At 33.0% G+C, this 15,810-nt stretch overlaps 4 protein-coding genes across 5 annotated transcripts; 1 reads left to right on the forward strand and 3 right to left on the reverse strand.

The window, feature by feature from the left end:
- Window positions 1-833: 833 nt before the first annotated feature.
- LOC136419167 (SWI/SNF-related matrix-associated actin-dependent regulator of chromatin subfamily A containing DEAD/H box 1 homolog) lies at window positions 834-5,603 on the reverse strand. Its single transcript, XM_066405349.1, has 16 exons — window positions 5,324-5,603; window positions 4,973-5,265; window positions 4,704-4,914; window positions 4,373-4,454; window positions 3,711-3,885; window positions 3,471-3,655; window positions 3,222-3,415; window positions 2,858-2,996; window positions 2,671-2,806; window positions 2,478-2,615; window positions 2,215-2,424; window positions 1,937-2,161; window positions 1,545-1,756; window positions 1,289-1,489; window positions 1,143-1,228; window positions 834-1,081 (listed from the first exon to the last, which is right to left on the reverse strand). The coding sequence occupies exons 1-16, from the start codon at window positions 5,418-5,420 to the stop codon at window positions 975-977; spliced, it is 2,691 nt and encodes an 896-aa protein (XP_066261446.1). The 5' UTR covers window positions 5,421-5,603; the 3' UTR covers window positions 834-974.
- A 349-nt stretch (window positions 5,604-5,952) lies between these two features.
- On the forward strand, window positions 5,953-7,944 carry ND-ACP (NADH dehydrogenase (ubiquinone) acyl carrier protein). Of its 2 annotated transcripts, none has more exons than XM_066404409.1 (4): window positions 5,953-6,183; window positions 6,400-6,507; window positions 6,834-6,979; window positions 7,697-7,944. In XM_066404409.1, the coding sequence occupies exons 1-4, from the start codon at window positions 6,031-6,033 to the stop codon at window positions 7,728-7,730; spliced, it is 441 nt and encodes a 146-aa protein (XP_066260506.1). In that variant the 5' UTR covers window positions 5,953-6,030; the 3' UTR covers window positions 7,731-7,944. The 2 variants fall into 2 exon arrangements, with proteins under 2 accessions (XP_066260506.1, XP_066260500.1); XM_066404403.1 differs by lacking the exon at window positions 6,400-6,507 and adding an exon at window positions 6,536-6,652.
- Window positions 7,757-10,135, reverse strand: LOC136418352 (cytochrome P450 9e2-like). Its single transcript, XM_066404393.1, has 7 exons — window positions 9,918-10,135; window positions 9,696-9,859; window positions 9,474-9,639; window positions 9,261-9,423; window positions 9,023-9,206; window positions 8,745-8,966; window positions 7,757-8,550 (listed from the first exon to the last, which is right to left on the reverse strand). The coding sequence occupies exons 1-7, from the start codon at window positions 10,109-10,111 to the stop codon at window positions 8,111-8,113; spliced, it is 1,533 nt and encodes a 510-aa protein (XP_066260490.1). The 5' UTR covers window positions 10,112-10,135; the 3' UTR covers window positions 7,757-8,110.
- Window positions 10,136-12,249: 2,114 nt separating this feature from the next.
- On the reverse strand, window positions 12,250-15,160 carry Oscillin (glucosamine-6-phosphate isomerase Oscillin). The gene is made up of 6 exons (XM_066405365.1): window positions 14,869-15,160; window positions 14,080-14,177; window positions 13,153-13,339; window positions 12,911-13,095; window positions 12,679-12,852; window positions 12,250-12,555 (listed from the first exon to the last, which is right to left on the reverse strand). Exons 1-6 carry the CDS (start codon window positions 14,990-14,992, stop codon window positions 12,484-12,486), a joined length of 840 nt encoding a protein of 279 aa, XP_066261462.1. The 5' UTR covers window positions 14,993-15,160; the 3' UTR covers window positions 12,250-12,483.
- Between the last annotated feature and the right edge of the window lie 650 nt (window positions 15,161-15,810).

The raw sequence follows: 15,810 nt of genomic DNA on the forward strand, positions 1-15,810 counted from the left end.
AAATATAGAACACCCAAGTTTCAAAATGATTGTATGAAAAATAAATAAGTTATAGACAAAAACAGAAAATTGACTTTTTTGGTATTTCTCTGATATCTTAATAATTACATAAGATATTCCAATTTTGCTTTCAGCTTTTTGCAGAACAAAAATACGAAACTTTTTCTCCATTTGACCAACCTTGCATCTTTAACCGTTTCGAAAATCCCCATAGAATGCCTCGTAAAAGTGACCACTCTGTATATATATATATAATTTAATTATAACTGATTTTGTAAATGTTGACCTTCACTTGGAAACAAATGGTGCTATAAGTGACGAGCAAATTGCAAACGAAGTGCTCACTATTCAAGAAATTCAAGATGAAAGTGATGAAGACTCTGAGGATGGTGAAGATTTTAAGTCACCATCCAGTTATCCTAGCAATAAAAGGCTTTTGAATGAAATCAGTTCCATTGACAAAAAAATTAAATTGATTTATTCTAACCTACGTTGCAAAAAGTAAACAAAAATTATAGAATATGTTAATAAATAATGTATTTTTACTATACATACATAAATATAAATAAGTTAGAAGTTATATTAAATTATATATATTTTATTATTTACCCGTTATAGCTTTTAATTTTTTAAATATATTTTTGTGTTCTTTTTATGTTTCTTTAATCATAAAAAAAACAAGTCTTGATGTAACGACGACCGGATATAACGACCCTATTTACTTGCTGTCTTCGTCGCAGTTATATTCAACTTTCATTGTATTATGTTCCTGTTGACATTTTGTAACGTTCTTAATTTGGCTAGTAAATATGATAAAAATAAAACAACAATCATAAAAATAATTTATTTATTAAAGATCATTGTTAAATAGTAGATACAACTACAATTAAACTGACAATTAAAAACGTGCTAATAGCTGTAATTTTAAATTAAATATAACAATGAACAAACTAATATTACAATTATTAAAACTATTAAGGGTCCTTCTTTGGCGAGACAAGACTAGTGGCCTTTGTGGAATCAATTCCCAGCGCCGTCGATAACAGTTTTACCACACTTTTGACGTCGGGATTTTCAGTTTCTGTGAGAAAATGTAACAAAGAAACGATTTTGGTTTATTGTCATCAAAAACCAAACATTACCTTCTGTTGTAATCTCTTTTTCTAATTTCAACTTCTCTTTACACATGGCCAACATCCCCTCTTCGATTGACCCCTGAGAAATTAATCTAAAATCCCATTTACAAAATAAAACATTGAGATTTGCATTTTAATTTCAAATTAATTACCTATATACGGTTACAGGACGCGTTTGGCCCATCCTGTGGCATCTATCTTCCGCCTGTTTGTCGTTATAAGGATTAAAATCAATGTCATGTATAATGACAGTATCGGCGCTTGTAAGGTTAATTCCTAAACCTCCCGCCTTTGTGGATAAAAGGAATATAAATATGTCTTTGTCTTCGGTGTATTCGTTGATAAGATCTTGTCTAAAAATCCAATGACGTAGGAGAATAATTACAAAAATTCGATTTTCATTTTTACCTTAAATTAACGGCAGTGCTTCCGTCTAATCTCAAATATCTATAGTTCCTTATTTGCAAATATACTTCGAGGACGTTCAGAAGGATTACGTACTGGCTAAAAATTAGTACTCTATGCCCACTTCGCTGAAGCTCCGGCAAAGCTTTATCTAGGTACATGAATTTTCCTGAAGTGACGATTAAATTATCTGGCAGTGAATATCTATTTAGGCACTGTAAGGACAAACACTTTATTAGTCGTATAACATCAAAATGTCAACATATTACAGATTAACAGAATACTAATGTGACACAAAATTCGCAAGGAATAAGTGAATGTAATAAGTATAAGAAATAAAGCTAGGAATATATTTTAGTAACAACAAATGATAAGTGTCCTATTAATAAACTTACCCTAAATTGTTGTGCCATTGTGTGTATCTCAAAATCGGACATCCACTTCAAATCTTCAACTATATACTCAACTACAGTGTCCTTATACCCTGGATCTTTCGCTAGCAGTTTTGCAATTTCCTGCAACTGGTCCAAATCGTAATGGTAACGCATAAGCAACGGGTGATTGCTTAATTTCCGCAAGTCAGTCATTATACCCATGCCATTATACTGACTGGCTCCTTCCTGAAGATATTGTAAGTTGAACTGAGAAATCAAACAATGAGTTTCAGTCTTACGCTAAGGTTTTTGTATGAAGCAACTAGCTGCTCATAATGTTCCTTTTGAGTGGGAGCCATAGACACTGTAACAACCAAGTCAGTCTTTTTAGGTAAGTCTTGCAGAACATCTCGTTTCAGTCTCCTTAAAACGAACGGTTTCATTATCCTTTTTGCTTGTTCAATTTGTTCCCTTTCAAAACTTGGAACGTTTTCGTCTTCTTTTGCTTTCTAAAAGTGATTTCAGCTTTCTTAAACATTCCTTAAAATTGTACTGGACTTACCGAATTCTTCTGGAACAAATTCTTCAAATCATCAGTTTTTTCTGCGAAAATTTTTGGCATTACGAAAATAAGTAGAGACATTAACTCCAGCAAGTTATTTTGCAATGGAGTTCCGGTTAATAAAATGCGATGTCTAGCCTGAAAATTTAATATATTCACACTCTAAACTCTCTGCTTTATGTAATAAGCTCACATTAATTCTTATTAGATTCTCGTATCTTTGAGTGTTCATATTTTTCAACATATGAGCCTCATCAAAAATTACATATTGAAGAGGTGTCACTCTAAACATTTTCCTTTCTTCTGGACTGTTGCCTACCATTGTATATCTAGAACTACCCGCTATACTCTCAAATTAAGCCAATTAAGAACTACTTTACGTTGTCAAAATTACATCAAAATCTGCTAACATTCCTTTTGCTAAGTCAAACCTGAACCCTCTTCTTTCCTCGGTGTTTCCATAATACATAAAAATTCTTAGTTCTGGGCACCACCTTGCAAATTCATTTTTCCAATTATCTAAAAATTGATATGTTCTTAGAGGCTGGGCGTTAAAAAATACAATGTGACACATTGGGTACTGCGTCTAACAATTTAAGCGTTACAAAAGAAATTTAAAATACCCTTTAATATTAAAATATTTTCCTTGAGAAAACTATTTATTTTTTACTTGGGAAAGTTTTTCCGTACCTAATTTACGCCTGCAATTTTCTGATGCCACAATATCTGGACTCTTCTACTTACCTAAAGTTGAAGAAGGCACCACAACTAAATGCGTGTTTTGAGATTGGCCTGTAATTTTTAAGTAGGCCAAGAAAGCAATGATCTGGACAGTTTTCCCTAGACCCATTTCATCAGCCAAAATACCATTAACGCGCTGGGAATGCAAGACAGCCATCCAGTTCAAACCCACCATTTGATAACTGGTTAACCGCAACCTATGAAACAAAATAATTTTAATCTGGTTTTAAAAATAAATCATGTAATGCTTACGAAGGCGACATATTTCGAGGTTGCTCCTTAACTCCCGCCCCTGCAGCTACAGCTCTTTCCATTTGTTGAGCCAAATTAGTGCATCTTTTCATTAAATGTCTAATGTTATTTCTAGTAATCAGAACTTGCTGAGCAGAATTTAGCAGATCGGTACTCAGATTTTTGTTGGTTTGTAATTTAGTGACCTTATGAGTGAGATTATTCAGTGGATAATATTGCAATTTAATATAAACACCTTACCAAGTCAATCCAACCTGTAAATGGTCGACATTCAATTAAGGTCTCTGCTTTCTTTTTAGAGCAAAATTGCATTAGTTGTAGTTCATTTACTGTGGCAGTTTCAAAAAATTCTAATACTTTTCTTTTATCATTTGTTAATTCATCACTGATTTCAGCGTCTGAATCCTCATCATCACTGAACAGAATAAATAGCAAGGAAGTAAGTTAGTAACAAACCAGTTAGGTAAGTAAAAATGTAAACATAAGAAAGTGGGAAGTTCTGAAGTTAGAGTCAATAGATCAAAATCATAACTATATCTTGAAGGTAATTTCCAAGGAAACCAAAAAGTTAATCAACCATTTAGATGTGTTTATTTTATTGTTTCTATGTAAATTTACTGCACTGGTAAACTTACCTAGACTTTGATAGTGAGGCACTTAAAAAGTAAAAAAAATATTGGTTTGCCGTGGAAGGCAGAAGTATAAATAATGGATGGTGATAGTAGCTGAATTTGACAAATGAAAGAAGGTGGAGATTTAGCATGTCCAATTTTATTAGCAATAAATAAATAAAATAGATTTTTTATGACTCTGATACTGCTATATGTCTTCAATGAAATAAAGTTGGAATCAATATATAATTTTAGCATATTGAAATACACTTCAGAACACTAATTTCTTACCTATCAAAAACTCTTCTATCCTTGTAGTCATGATGGCTCCCGGTGCTTTCATCACTATCATAGTTTTCTTTCCTTCTTTTTACTACAACCAAAAAGAGATAACAAAATTAAGAGCCATGAAATTATAATTAGTAAGTTTTAATTTCCATAGACAAAAAACCAAACAGTGTGCCTTCAGTGTAACAATATGGCTGTTGGTAGATATCTGTTTTAGTCCAATTACAAACCATTTCAAATAGAGTGGAAAAAGTAGGCCTAATTTTTGCAGTTGGAGTATGCCAGTTTAAGATTTTGAATTCAACAATAGTAAGCATTTTTTATAGGTACTTACTTCTTTTCTTTCTATTGATATTTGGTTCACCTTCTGCATATCTCTTTCTGGACATCTCAACAGATTCAGCAGTGCTCTTATCATATTCCTCTTTCCATTGACTATAATTGCCTTGACTGTTCTGCATCATAGTTCTTGTATAAGTTCTAGAGAGCTCTGCTGCTGCTGCATCAGTGTTAAAACTATATTTTGACAAAACATCATGTATTTTCTAAAAAGCAATTTTGAAAGTATTAATCAAACACATTTTCTATTTTTAAGGCAAATACCATTGCTTCAAGATTTGGAAAAATTTCTAATAGGAACTTCATCTGTTTCTCCTTTTCAAGCACTCCTGGATTTTTTTGTCGATGAAACCCATTTCCCTGAATAACCGGCGTTATCGGCAAACCATTGGATATAGCCAGTTCTTCTTGCTTTTGAGGAATGTAAGTGGTTGGAACTGCCTCTAAAGGTGTTTGTGTCACCTCACTTTGATTTTCAATTTCTGAATCTGAATCACTAAAAGGGTTTCTAATTTGCCTTAAAACAGGTTTGGGGATATCAGGGCTCGTCTCATCGGCTAAAATAGTTATGCAATAGTGGTTAAAATTATGATTTGAAAAAATGTGATTACTTACAAGTGTCCAATGTATGGCTTAATTGATGTGAGAGTTGGGGTTTCTTCTGTATCCTGAAGCCTCGTAAGGCGAAAGTGGGACTGTTCTCGTCAGACATGATACCAGGACAATTTAAGCCAATTTAATTGAAATTAAATAATGAATTCAGTAAAACATCAATGCAGCGTTTCTAGACTGAAGAAACGGGAAACAAATAAGATCTTCTCCATTGTTTTATTTCTGTTGAAGTTTGAAGTTTCTCTTTCTTTCTTTAACTAAAGATGTTGTCTCTTAGGGGATATTTTCCCTTAATTTTTCCCTAGCAGCACTATTGCACCGTATTGCTTATAATAATCACGTGACTAATCATTTCATATATGTGGCAATACCATGCAGAGTTAATTCGCTATGAAATATTAGAACATATGCAAAAAATTTTCAATTTCGTTTCTCATGGTTCTTTTATTAATTTCTGTATACAATATAATTCGAGCCTTAATTATTACTATTTCATTTTCGATTTCATGTCTGACCCTAGAGAGAGAAGTTGAATTTTATTGATTTTCTGAGAGTTCCAATATCCCAAGTCCCTACCATGACAGGTGACAGCTGACATACAAATATCATTTTATTTTATAATTGAAATAGTATTATTTCCCGTCTTCTTCACCCATTTTCTTTAAGTGCATGAAAATTTTTGAAAATCTCTAGGAATTTTTGAAAAAGAAATGTTTGCTTTGGCAAGGAATATCCGCTCAATTTCAAGAAACACGTCCTATTTAAGGAGTTTCTCCAACAAATCAAGGATTCTACGCTTAAATTGCTTGATTCCAACAGCCCAACAAACCACAAGCAAGGGAAATCTCTTGGCAGCTTCACAGGTAAACGACTTCTCCTTAACTTGCCCATAGTTGGTTGTAAACTAGCATTCCTTTAACAACGGACCTTGTAGGCAAACCTTTATTGCCCCAAACAGCTCTCCATGGCCTTTTTTAGACTGAAATTACATAACTCGATTTAACCTCACTTTTTTCAATGCAGCCATTCTACAGTCTCTATTTAAACTGTAGGCCTAATGTCCTTATTTTTATCTGCAGTTCAGATATTATTCGCCAGAAATAATTAAGCCAAAACTCACAGAGCCAGAGATTAAAGAACGAGTCCTGAAAGTTGTTGCCTCTTATGATAAAGTAACAGCAGATAAGGTATAATTCTATTTTCTTTTCATTTCAGAACCTCATATTGCCTCATGAGCGAAGTTACAGTTCCAAACCGCCACTGTCTTTAAAACTTATTGCAGACCGGGTGCTTTTAGTATTAAATTTGTATGATAAAGTCAACCCTGATAAGGTACAGTAATTTGGCTTATGATGGTAATATTGGTAGTTGACTGTCCTCAAACTTTTGTGTTTTTTAAAAATGTATTTAATAGTACATGATGTGATTTGATAGCATAAAAGACAAAAGTTTGATTATTTCTTTTCAATTTTTTTCATCTGATCAAAATGTGCGTATTTGCTTTTTCTTTCAGTTGACATTGGATTCACATTTCATTAATGACTTAGGCTTAGATTCATTAGATCATGTTGAGGTAATAATGGCCATAGAGGATGAATTTGGTTTTGAAATCCCAGATGTTGATGCAGAACGACTTTTGAAGCCTAGTGATATTGTAAGGTAAATGTAAAGTCATGTATATAAATTCATGTCAACTCAATTTCAAACACATTTAAATTCTTTTATTGTTTTTTAGCAAGTTCCTAACAAGCTCATTATATTAAATACTTATAAGAAAATTGATCATTTTAGGCTAGGTTAAAAACAACTATAATGTTAAGATCTTCTTATAGATGCTTCGTATGTTAATCTTCTTATGGACATTTTTGAACTTATATAATTTGCTGTTTTAAATCCATCTGCAAAAACTACAAAGAAAAAATACAAGTAATGTCTAGCAGGACTGGTCAAGTAGACAAGACCTGGAGACGTGTTTGCTTGACATACAATATTTTTTCATTATATGATTCTAAAAAGAAATTAGTTAACTGCACTATAGAAATACCTTTCTCCTAAGAACACGGAAAAACGATCTTGTAGTTTTGGTACTGTATTATACGGAAGTGCAAGGCCATCAGATTTTCAGTCACTAAAAGATCAGAAGCTTTTTAATAATTGTTGAATAATACGAATACTCCTTCAAATATTTTGGATTTCAACACATGCTCTTGACAAGCTCAAAATCACGAATTTTGTTCCCTATTTAACCAACACTAACTATTTCCATTTAGAAGTTTGCAATGATGAGCAATGCAACAAATTTAAATAATGCTTTTAAAAATAACTTTCCCAGCATCATAACATCCAATTTTCACCATTGAATTCTTTCACTTCCAGATATGTGGCTGACAGGGAGGACATTTATGAGTAAACCAAAATATCGATAGATTTTATTTTAGCCTATGATTCTTCTTTAATTTATGTTAAGCCAATGTCGATAATTTTGTTGTGAATTATTAACTGGTTTTATAGTTCATCGTTACAGATCTTTCATGGACGATAACAGTGAGGTAAACAAGCAGCGAAATTCTGTATTGTAATATGATGTTTTGTTAAATAAAGCGTTTAAAGTCTCATGAATATAATGTAGATATAGTTTTAATGAGATAATAATCTAACGCACTATAACGGAATCTCGTTTATTATTCTGACTATGGTAACAAATGACACGATGTTTCATGACCTATTTACCTACTAGTATGATAACTAATAGGTATATGTAGATACACATTATTTCTAATCTTATTAAAATTACTGATCAAGTTTTTCAAGACCAATCCATAATCCCTTTGCAGGTCTGATGTTTATAGAAAACTTTTTACTTAATTTTAAAGGTACTTGAGTCTTATTACTAGTCACCAACTTGAACCTATTTACCAAGTAAAACAAAACAATTTTGGTTTCTAATAGGGCAAATCTGGGTGCCAGGCAACTTCTAGGCCCTTGTCCAAACTCCAGACAGGTGTATGGTGTAAGCCTACTCCGATTTTCGGCACTAAACCTTTCAGGAATGAAATTTTCTGGCTCCGGAAAATACTGTGGGTCGTGATGTAATGCGTAGGCCGGAATTTGAATGGCTAAACCTTTAGGAATTGTTACCGATACTTCATCTGGAAGAGCAGGTTTAATGGTGTATGGTTTGGTGCATTCGCGGCCAAGTACAACGAAGGGGGGCCACTTGCGTAAAGCCTCTGAAAATTTGATAAAATGCGTGATTTAAAAAAATATATACTGAGTGGTTCAGTGGGGTCTAAATAGATTCTATAGATCCCTATGAGGTTTGTCAAAAAAACCTTTTTCCTAAAAATAAAATCGTTGCATTTCTACGTAAAATTAAGCAAAAATGGGCACTCAGTCCCAGTTGAATGGCCATGTACCTCATTACCTTGTAAAATTAAATCCATATATTTCATGCCCATTATAGCCTCGTAAGTAACTTCCCCATTGACATTTTTAAGTGTTTGTTGTATTTCTTCTCTCAACTTGTCTTGTATCTCGTGATTCATTGTCAGTTCGTACACTGTAAACGTCATCAAGGAGGATACCGAATCGAAACCCGCAAAGAAGAATATTATTGCTTGAGCTATTATGTCTTCGTCTGAGATGCCTTTGATTTTTAACAGTTAAAATTGAAAAAAAAATTAAGAGGAAACTTGTATTTACCTGCCAAAAAATCATTGTTTCCAGCAACATTTTCTTCAGGGTTAAGCCCTTTTCTAGCTTCTATTAAAATTTGCAGGATATCTGGTCTATAAATTCCCTCTTCTTTCCTAGATTTTAAAGCGTCATTTATTAAATTTCTAAAAAAATCGTTAACTTCTTTTCCAAACATCCTTAATTTGAGGAGCTATAAACGGCGATATAAGTTCGATGCCATATCAACAAAGCTGCTCTACTTCACCCTATATAAGTAGGGCGAGAACTGGAAAAGCAAAACTTTCAAGAAGGCCTTGAAGTTTAATTCTGTAATTTCTTTCCCCATCTTGAAGAATTGGTTGTTGGGTTCGAATAAGGAGTTCACTTTTACCCCAAAAGAAGTAGTCGCTATGACGTCGATAGTGAATCTAATAAATTCATTTTCACTGTTGGTTTGCCTTTTATCATTAAGGAGTACCTGGTAAATGCATCTTTCATCTCCACTTCAATGGTGTGCCCCTTTTGCTCACCAAAGTATTTAGTGAAGTTTGCAGCAGCCTCGACCATTAAACCAAACATTAATTTCATTTTGCTGCCAGTAAAGGAGTTTGTTAACGTTGATCGCATTTTTTTCCATTCATCACCTAATAAAAAAATATTATTTAAAACTGAATAGTCATGTTTCCCCCTAAATTCCTACCTTTTAGGCTTAGTAAATTCTTGGCAAAGAGCGGATCGGCTTTCGGATCCGCCATGGCAGAGCGGTCCTCAAAGTGCTCAAAATCTTTCACCGTTATTCGTCTTATTAGTTCAGGGTCGCGTATTACTAGTTTGGGCTTAAAGAACTGGTATACACCGTAATACCTTATGGTAATTATCCAAATTGGGGAAATTTAAATTCTAATTTGAATGGTTTTATTACCTGGTGTTGGAGATTAGATGGTAATTGTAGCATACCATTTCTGCCATATCCATGACTCTGAAAACCGTTCCCCAGCTGTCCCCAAAAAAGATCCATGGTTTCCCTTGTTTAACACCACGATTAGTCCAATAAGTGTATGGGTGCACAAGTATTATATAGATTATAAGAGGTATGACGAAAACTAGAAGGAACATTATCTGTTTATGATCACAGAGTGAGAAATGTAATATTAATAACAGTGAGAGGAACAGTAAATTAATAAATACAGGAAATTAAATAGAAAAGGAGGTACAAGCACTCCGAAATGCGAATTAATACCTAGATAGCGTATTTATACATATAAAGCCTGTTTGGATTGTACAATGTAGGATAATTTCACACACTGATTTATTCGCGGCGGCATTTTTTGAGTCTATAATGTTTGTCTGTGGTTTTTCTTGAAAAAGATATGTAGACAGCTAATTAGGACATTTTTATACACTGTAAATCGGTCAATCGGATTGACTAACTATTATACGCAAAAGCTGATTCATTAAACTTGAAACTACCAGACAAATAATACAGGGTCGTCGTCCACACTGCATCAATTAACTATTGCAAATCGACAGCACCGATAGAAAACTATGATTTGTTATTTTAAATTTAATTCTGTAGGTATGAAAAGCGAAAAATTCAAAGTTAAATAGCTGGCAACTATTAAATACGGCTAATGTAGCCTGTATAGGCTTTAGAATATCTTTTTCGTTTACTTGTACTAAATTGCCCACCATTCAAAGGCGTCAGAAACCCATATCCAAACGTCTATCCCTGTGCCAATTTTCGTCACGTTTAAGATGCCGTGGCAGCCTAACCGTTTTCGAGAAATCCGTTGAAATATTTATGTGAAGAAATTTAAAGTTTTTGTCATGAGTCCATATGTGACCACAATTTTGATTACTTTGATTTTTGATGCATCAATTTATATATCTGGGACACTTTGTATATCTTGAAGGAGTATACATTTTCCAAATAAAACACACTAAATAAATATTATATTGTTCTTCTGGACTTTATCTGTGGTTAGCAGCTTGGCCTACATTTTTACCGTCCATATTCCTAGTTCCCAGGATAACCAATAGTAAATAGTCATTTTTGTATGAAGTCTAGTAAGTTCCGTATGATATCTACTAATTTGGTGGTTGAGAAATTTTTCGGAATCGAAAAAATCGACCAAAACTACCAACATTTCGTGTAAGAACTGTAAATCATGTTCATCTATGAGTTATAGAAAAAAAATACCTACGACTAATACGAACTTGAATTCCACATGACACATATGAATAAATATACAGGTTAGTGTGATAGTTAGTCTTTTTATACTAATATTTTCCATTCATCAATTTACCAAAAAGTATGCTCCGGTTATATGTAATGACGCCGTTAGTTACAATATGTCTTCTTCACCATTTAATGAAGAAAAAACAAAGAAATTTACTTATATGCCCTTTAATCGAAAAATTATCGTGACCCTTTATGTCTTATATTTGCCGGATTGCACGGGCGCCTTTCTAACGATGAAACGCTGTTCTAGTCTATTTCCTTTAACGCGCAACTTTTTTCGAATTTAACCAATTTTTGTATATATTATCGTTTACGGAATTCCCATGCTGGAAATCTTTATCTTGGACAAGTTGAAATATCCGCTTCATATCGTTTGAAAAATTGTCATTTTCTGAATATCTGAAGCATAACTAAATAATAAATAAATCAGTTTTGCTATTGCGTTTGAACGAATCCCATCGTTGGTTATTACACAGGTTTTCCCGGAAAGGACTGTACAAGTTTGTCTAGAATATCTTATTTTTGATTCAGGAATTTTGGGTCAAGCGTTTTACAATCGTTTCAGGAACACCTTGTATATTCAAAGTGTTCCGAAATCTTTGATTTTCTCCTGTATATATAGTGTTCATCAAGTCGTGACGAAATTTCAGGTTTAAATTAAACAAAACAGTGTTTAAAGGTAAAAACTGTATAATTGTAAATCTATAAGATTTATAAAATTAGATTTACAGAATTATAAATGTCAATGTTCAGCCACTAGCCCTCCTTATTCGGCACACAAAACCTGTAAAAAAATAACAAATTTTTGAAAAGTAAACGCAAACGTGCAGAATAACTCACTGTCAAACTATTATCAGTAACCTTTAATTCCTTTAGCCATTCAAGTAGATTTCACACATATATTTTATTGCTGAGATAACAAGACTATTCACTTAAAAAGTAAATCCAAATCGATATTTAATTCCGATTTAAATATAATTTCCTCATTTTACACGTTTATTTATTATTTCTATTTTAGCTATTTCGTGTTTGGTATATGTAGATACAATAAAATAGTGCGAGGATAATGTATAAATTAAAGACGTCGTTAAAATAATATGTATAGGAGATTATGAGAAGTGTAACCTCATCTACGGCAGATCCCGAACAATACGTAGGATATAATTTAGTCCATGTATAGCTGATACCAAAAATACTCGTCGTCAATTTACACATATACTGAATAAACTACATCCTTGCATACACCTTAATGTATAGTCCTGTATCTCTCCAGTGGTTCCGACTCTTCTATCAGTTTTTGATGGACGCCGCTTAGTGCCTTTAAATAAGTTAAAAATAGACCCAATTGTGCAAGACGATTCCTTTTACAGGGTGTACAAAAATAATCAACTCAAGACTAATAACAAGTAGTCTCTTTTTAACAGTACCAAACAGTACCCACCTTAAAATATTTAACAGTCTTGACTTTGAGCTCCAAAGTGGCGTCTTCGTCACAAATGATCAATGTATGTTCATGCTGTTGGAACGCTGACACCGTCCACATGTGATTAACACCTTCTTCAATTGCTTTGTAAAGAGCGAATGCCTTATGAGAGCCAGTTATTAGAATCATAACCTAAATAAGAGATCAGAAGCGTTTAGAACTCAACTAAATGTTGCGGTGTAGAGGGTACCTCTTTGGCATCCATTACCGTACCTACGCCTACAGTAAGGGCTTGTTTAGGAACTTTGTTAATGTCATTTCCGAAGAATCTAGCGTTGGCTTCCAATGTGTCTTGAGCCAGAGTTTTGACCCTAGTTCTGGAGACAAGTGATGAACCTGGCTCGTTGAAGGCAATATGGCCATCGGGGCCGATACCTAAACTCAGTTGTTTTAGAGACTCAGGCCTTAATTGGTTTGTAAAGCGGTATCTACCTCCAATAAATAAGTCAACGCCTCCTGCTTCCGCAATTTTTTGCTCGTATTCTAAACACTCTTTAACGAGATCCGGAGCGTTTCCGTCTAAAATGTGAGCATTTTTTGGATCTATGTCAATGTGTTTGAAGAAGTTATTCCACATGTAATAGTGATAACTTTCTTTATGGTCTCTTGGAAGGTTAACCTACAAATCTTTTACTGTAAATACAGAGTGGTTTAATATTGTGGCAAAGTATCTCCCTTATTTGGCACTACTTAATAACAGTTTTTGTTTGAAAATTGGAAGGTCAGAGACCTATAATTTAACATTGCTTTTGGTTGTATAGGGTGTTACATAACAGTGGGGCATTTATATTTAAATACAACTTCTGTGTATTATTGCATATATTTCGGTTTTTGTCATTTCATTATTTACTTTATATCCATCATATATATTTTTAGATAAATGCTAAAAATTTGAAGCTTATTAAATTGAAACAAATTATTCCAACAAATCTGTTTTGAGTTCAAAGATTTCTATCTACTGCTACAAATATTGAACTATTGAAGATAATTTTGATATCGCAATACTTATGTATCACTTATTTGCTAGGAATACACAGTTTATTATTTCAGAATCAGCGCCAACAAGACATACCACTTAGACATATATGCACAGAAATTAAAAAATAATTAAGAGAGTATTTACTTAGTTTGGCTCCATTAGGAGTTCAAGTGACTCAAATGATGATAAGCATCCATTTCTATTATGCAGAATGTAACAGGTCATCATGGACATATTTCAGGGGGTAATAGTATTATGCAAAATAAAAAATATGCTAATAAACCCATGGTCAAAAATGCACAATTTTCCATATATAGGGTGGTAAAGTTTCACATTTTTTCTCATATTTTGTATTGAAACCAGCAATGATTCATACTTACATATTCATCCATATTAAAGGTTTTAACATATTTAAATGAAATTTTTCCAGCCTTATGAAACTCTATCAGTTTCTGGTACATTCCATAAGGGGTACCTCCTGAAAAAGAAAAGCAAATAGGTGCTTTAATAATTAATAGTTGCATAATCATTATGTTTTCCTTAACCATTTTATTTCAATAATTTAGCAAAATATGTTACAGCTATATTTTTGTCAGAGATGGGTAGAGAGAAATGAAGATTACATAACTTGCTGCTATCTACTGTTCTGCAACTAAAAAGTAAATCAGTAATAGGGGCAAATCAACAATAAACAGCAAGAATTTTCTAAAGAACCATATGGAATAAAAATTTTAATATTTTTAATACACAATTTTTCTACATAGATGCATTTTTGGACAAGAACCTGGTCCCCTTGCAGTAGAGCTAAACATTTTTGCAAATTTCAGATTAGAAACTTCCTATCAAAAAACTAATTTACTTCAATTTAAAGTCTGTTCACAGTATTTTTGAATTAAATCTATCCGTGGCCTGCTTATAAATCAGCTACATGGATGTATTAAGTTTTTATTAATATGGAGCCTTCACTCCCCTTGACCTACTTAGTCTTTACTTCAGCTAACACACAATTAATTCTACTCTCCTAGAATTTGTTTAGTTATGCAAAATAGGGTTACTCCCCTATTTCAATTACCAAATTAAGTAGGAATACTCTTTTAAATAGGTCACAGCACACATTTTTAATTAAAAACTTTAAATTCTATCACCAATAATTTTAAGGAATTTCTTACCTGTAGGTAATCCTAAAACAAAATATTTATCAGGTCCTGGCTGGGCCTCTATAATTTTCTTCATTACATATTTAGCAGCCCACTCAGCTACACACGTAGAATCATTCAAAATTACCAGCCTCATATTGTAGTGTCTAAAAGTGTCTCTCTTTACAATGTAGCAAACAAAAGACCACAGTCTGCACTGCTATCAAACTTCTGAGTGTGTGGTTTAAATAATACTCATTTCAAAACCAAACCGGTTGTTTTATACCTTCCTACTTTTGGTAGGTTTATTGACCCAAATTTCTGAAAGTGGAAATTAATTTGTAGAGAATTGGATGATAAGTAAGATAAGGTTACCCACCATTACCTATAGGTAATCTTGTCATGGTAAGTTTACAAATTTCATATAGGTAAATATGTTATTTGCCTCATTTTTATCGGTGATAATGACCAGAAGTTTGTAAAAGCTTTCAACATGATTACCTTGTTTTTCATTTAATATTGCTTATTGCTTTAGTCATGATTAATATAAATTTGATAAGATAAGATTAAGAAGTAAAGTAAATTAAAAGGTAAACCAAAAAAACAATAATGACATTAGTACAAAAATAAAAATAAAATAAATAAAAACAGAACCCAGCGCGTTTGGTGATATGGCAAACATTCATGAGGAGCGCTCCGAACATCAGCCCATCTCACTCCAACTTGTTGACGCTCACTCAATAAGTACATACGTAATTACTTTTAATGTGTCTGGCTATGAAGAGTTTCAGAAGCGGACACCCTGTATATAGCGAAAGTTATAAGGGACATTTAACAGCGCGTATGACCTACCAGGGTGCGCCTTGTTAATTGTTAAATGCCAGAGAGCAACAATGCTGCCACGATATATTAAAATCGGAATAAATACAAGTTGAAACCCTAACATCGTTAATTTTGAACACACAGTATATGTAT

The sequence above is a fragment of the Euwallacea similis genome, chromosome 2 (genome assembly GCF_039881205.1).
Source record: "Euwallacea similis isolate ESF13 chromosome 2, ESF131.1, whole genome shotgun sequence".
NCBI classification, from domain to species: Eukaryota; Metazoa; Arthropoda; class Insecta; order Coleoptera; family Curculionidae; genus Euwallacea; species Euwallacea similis.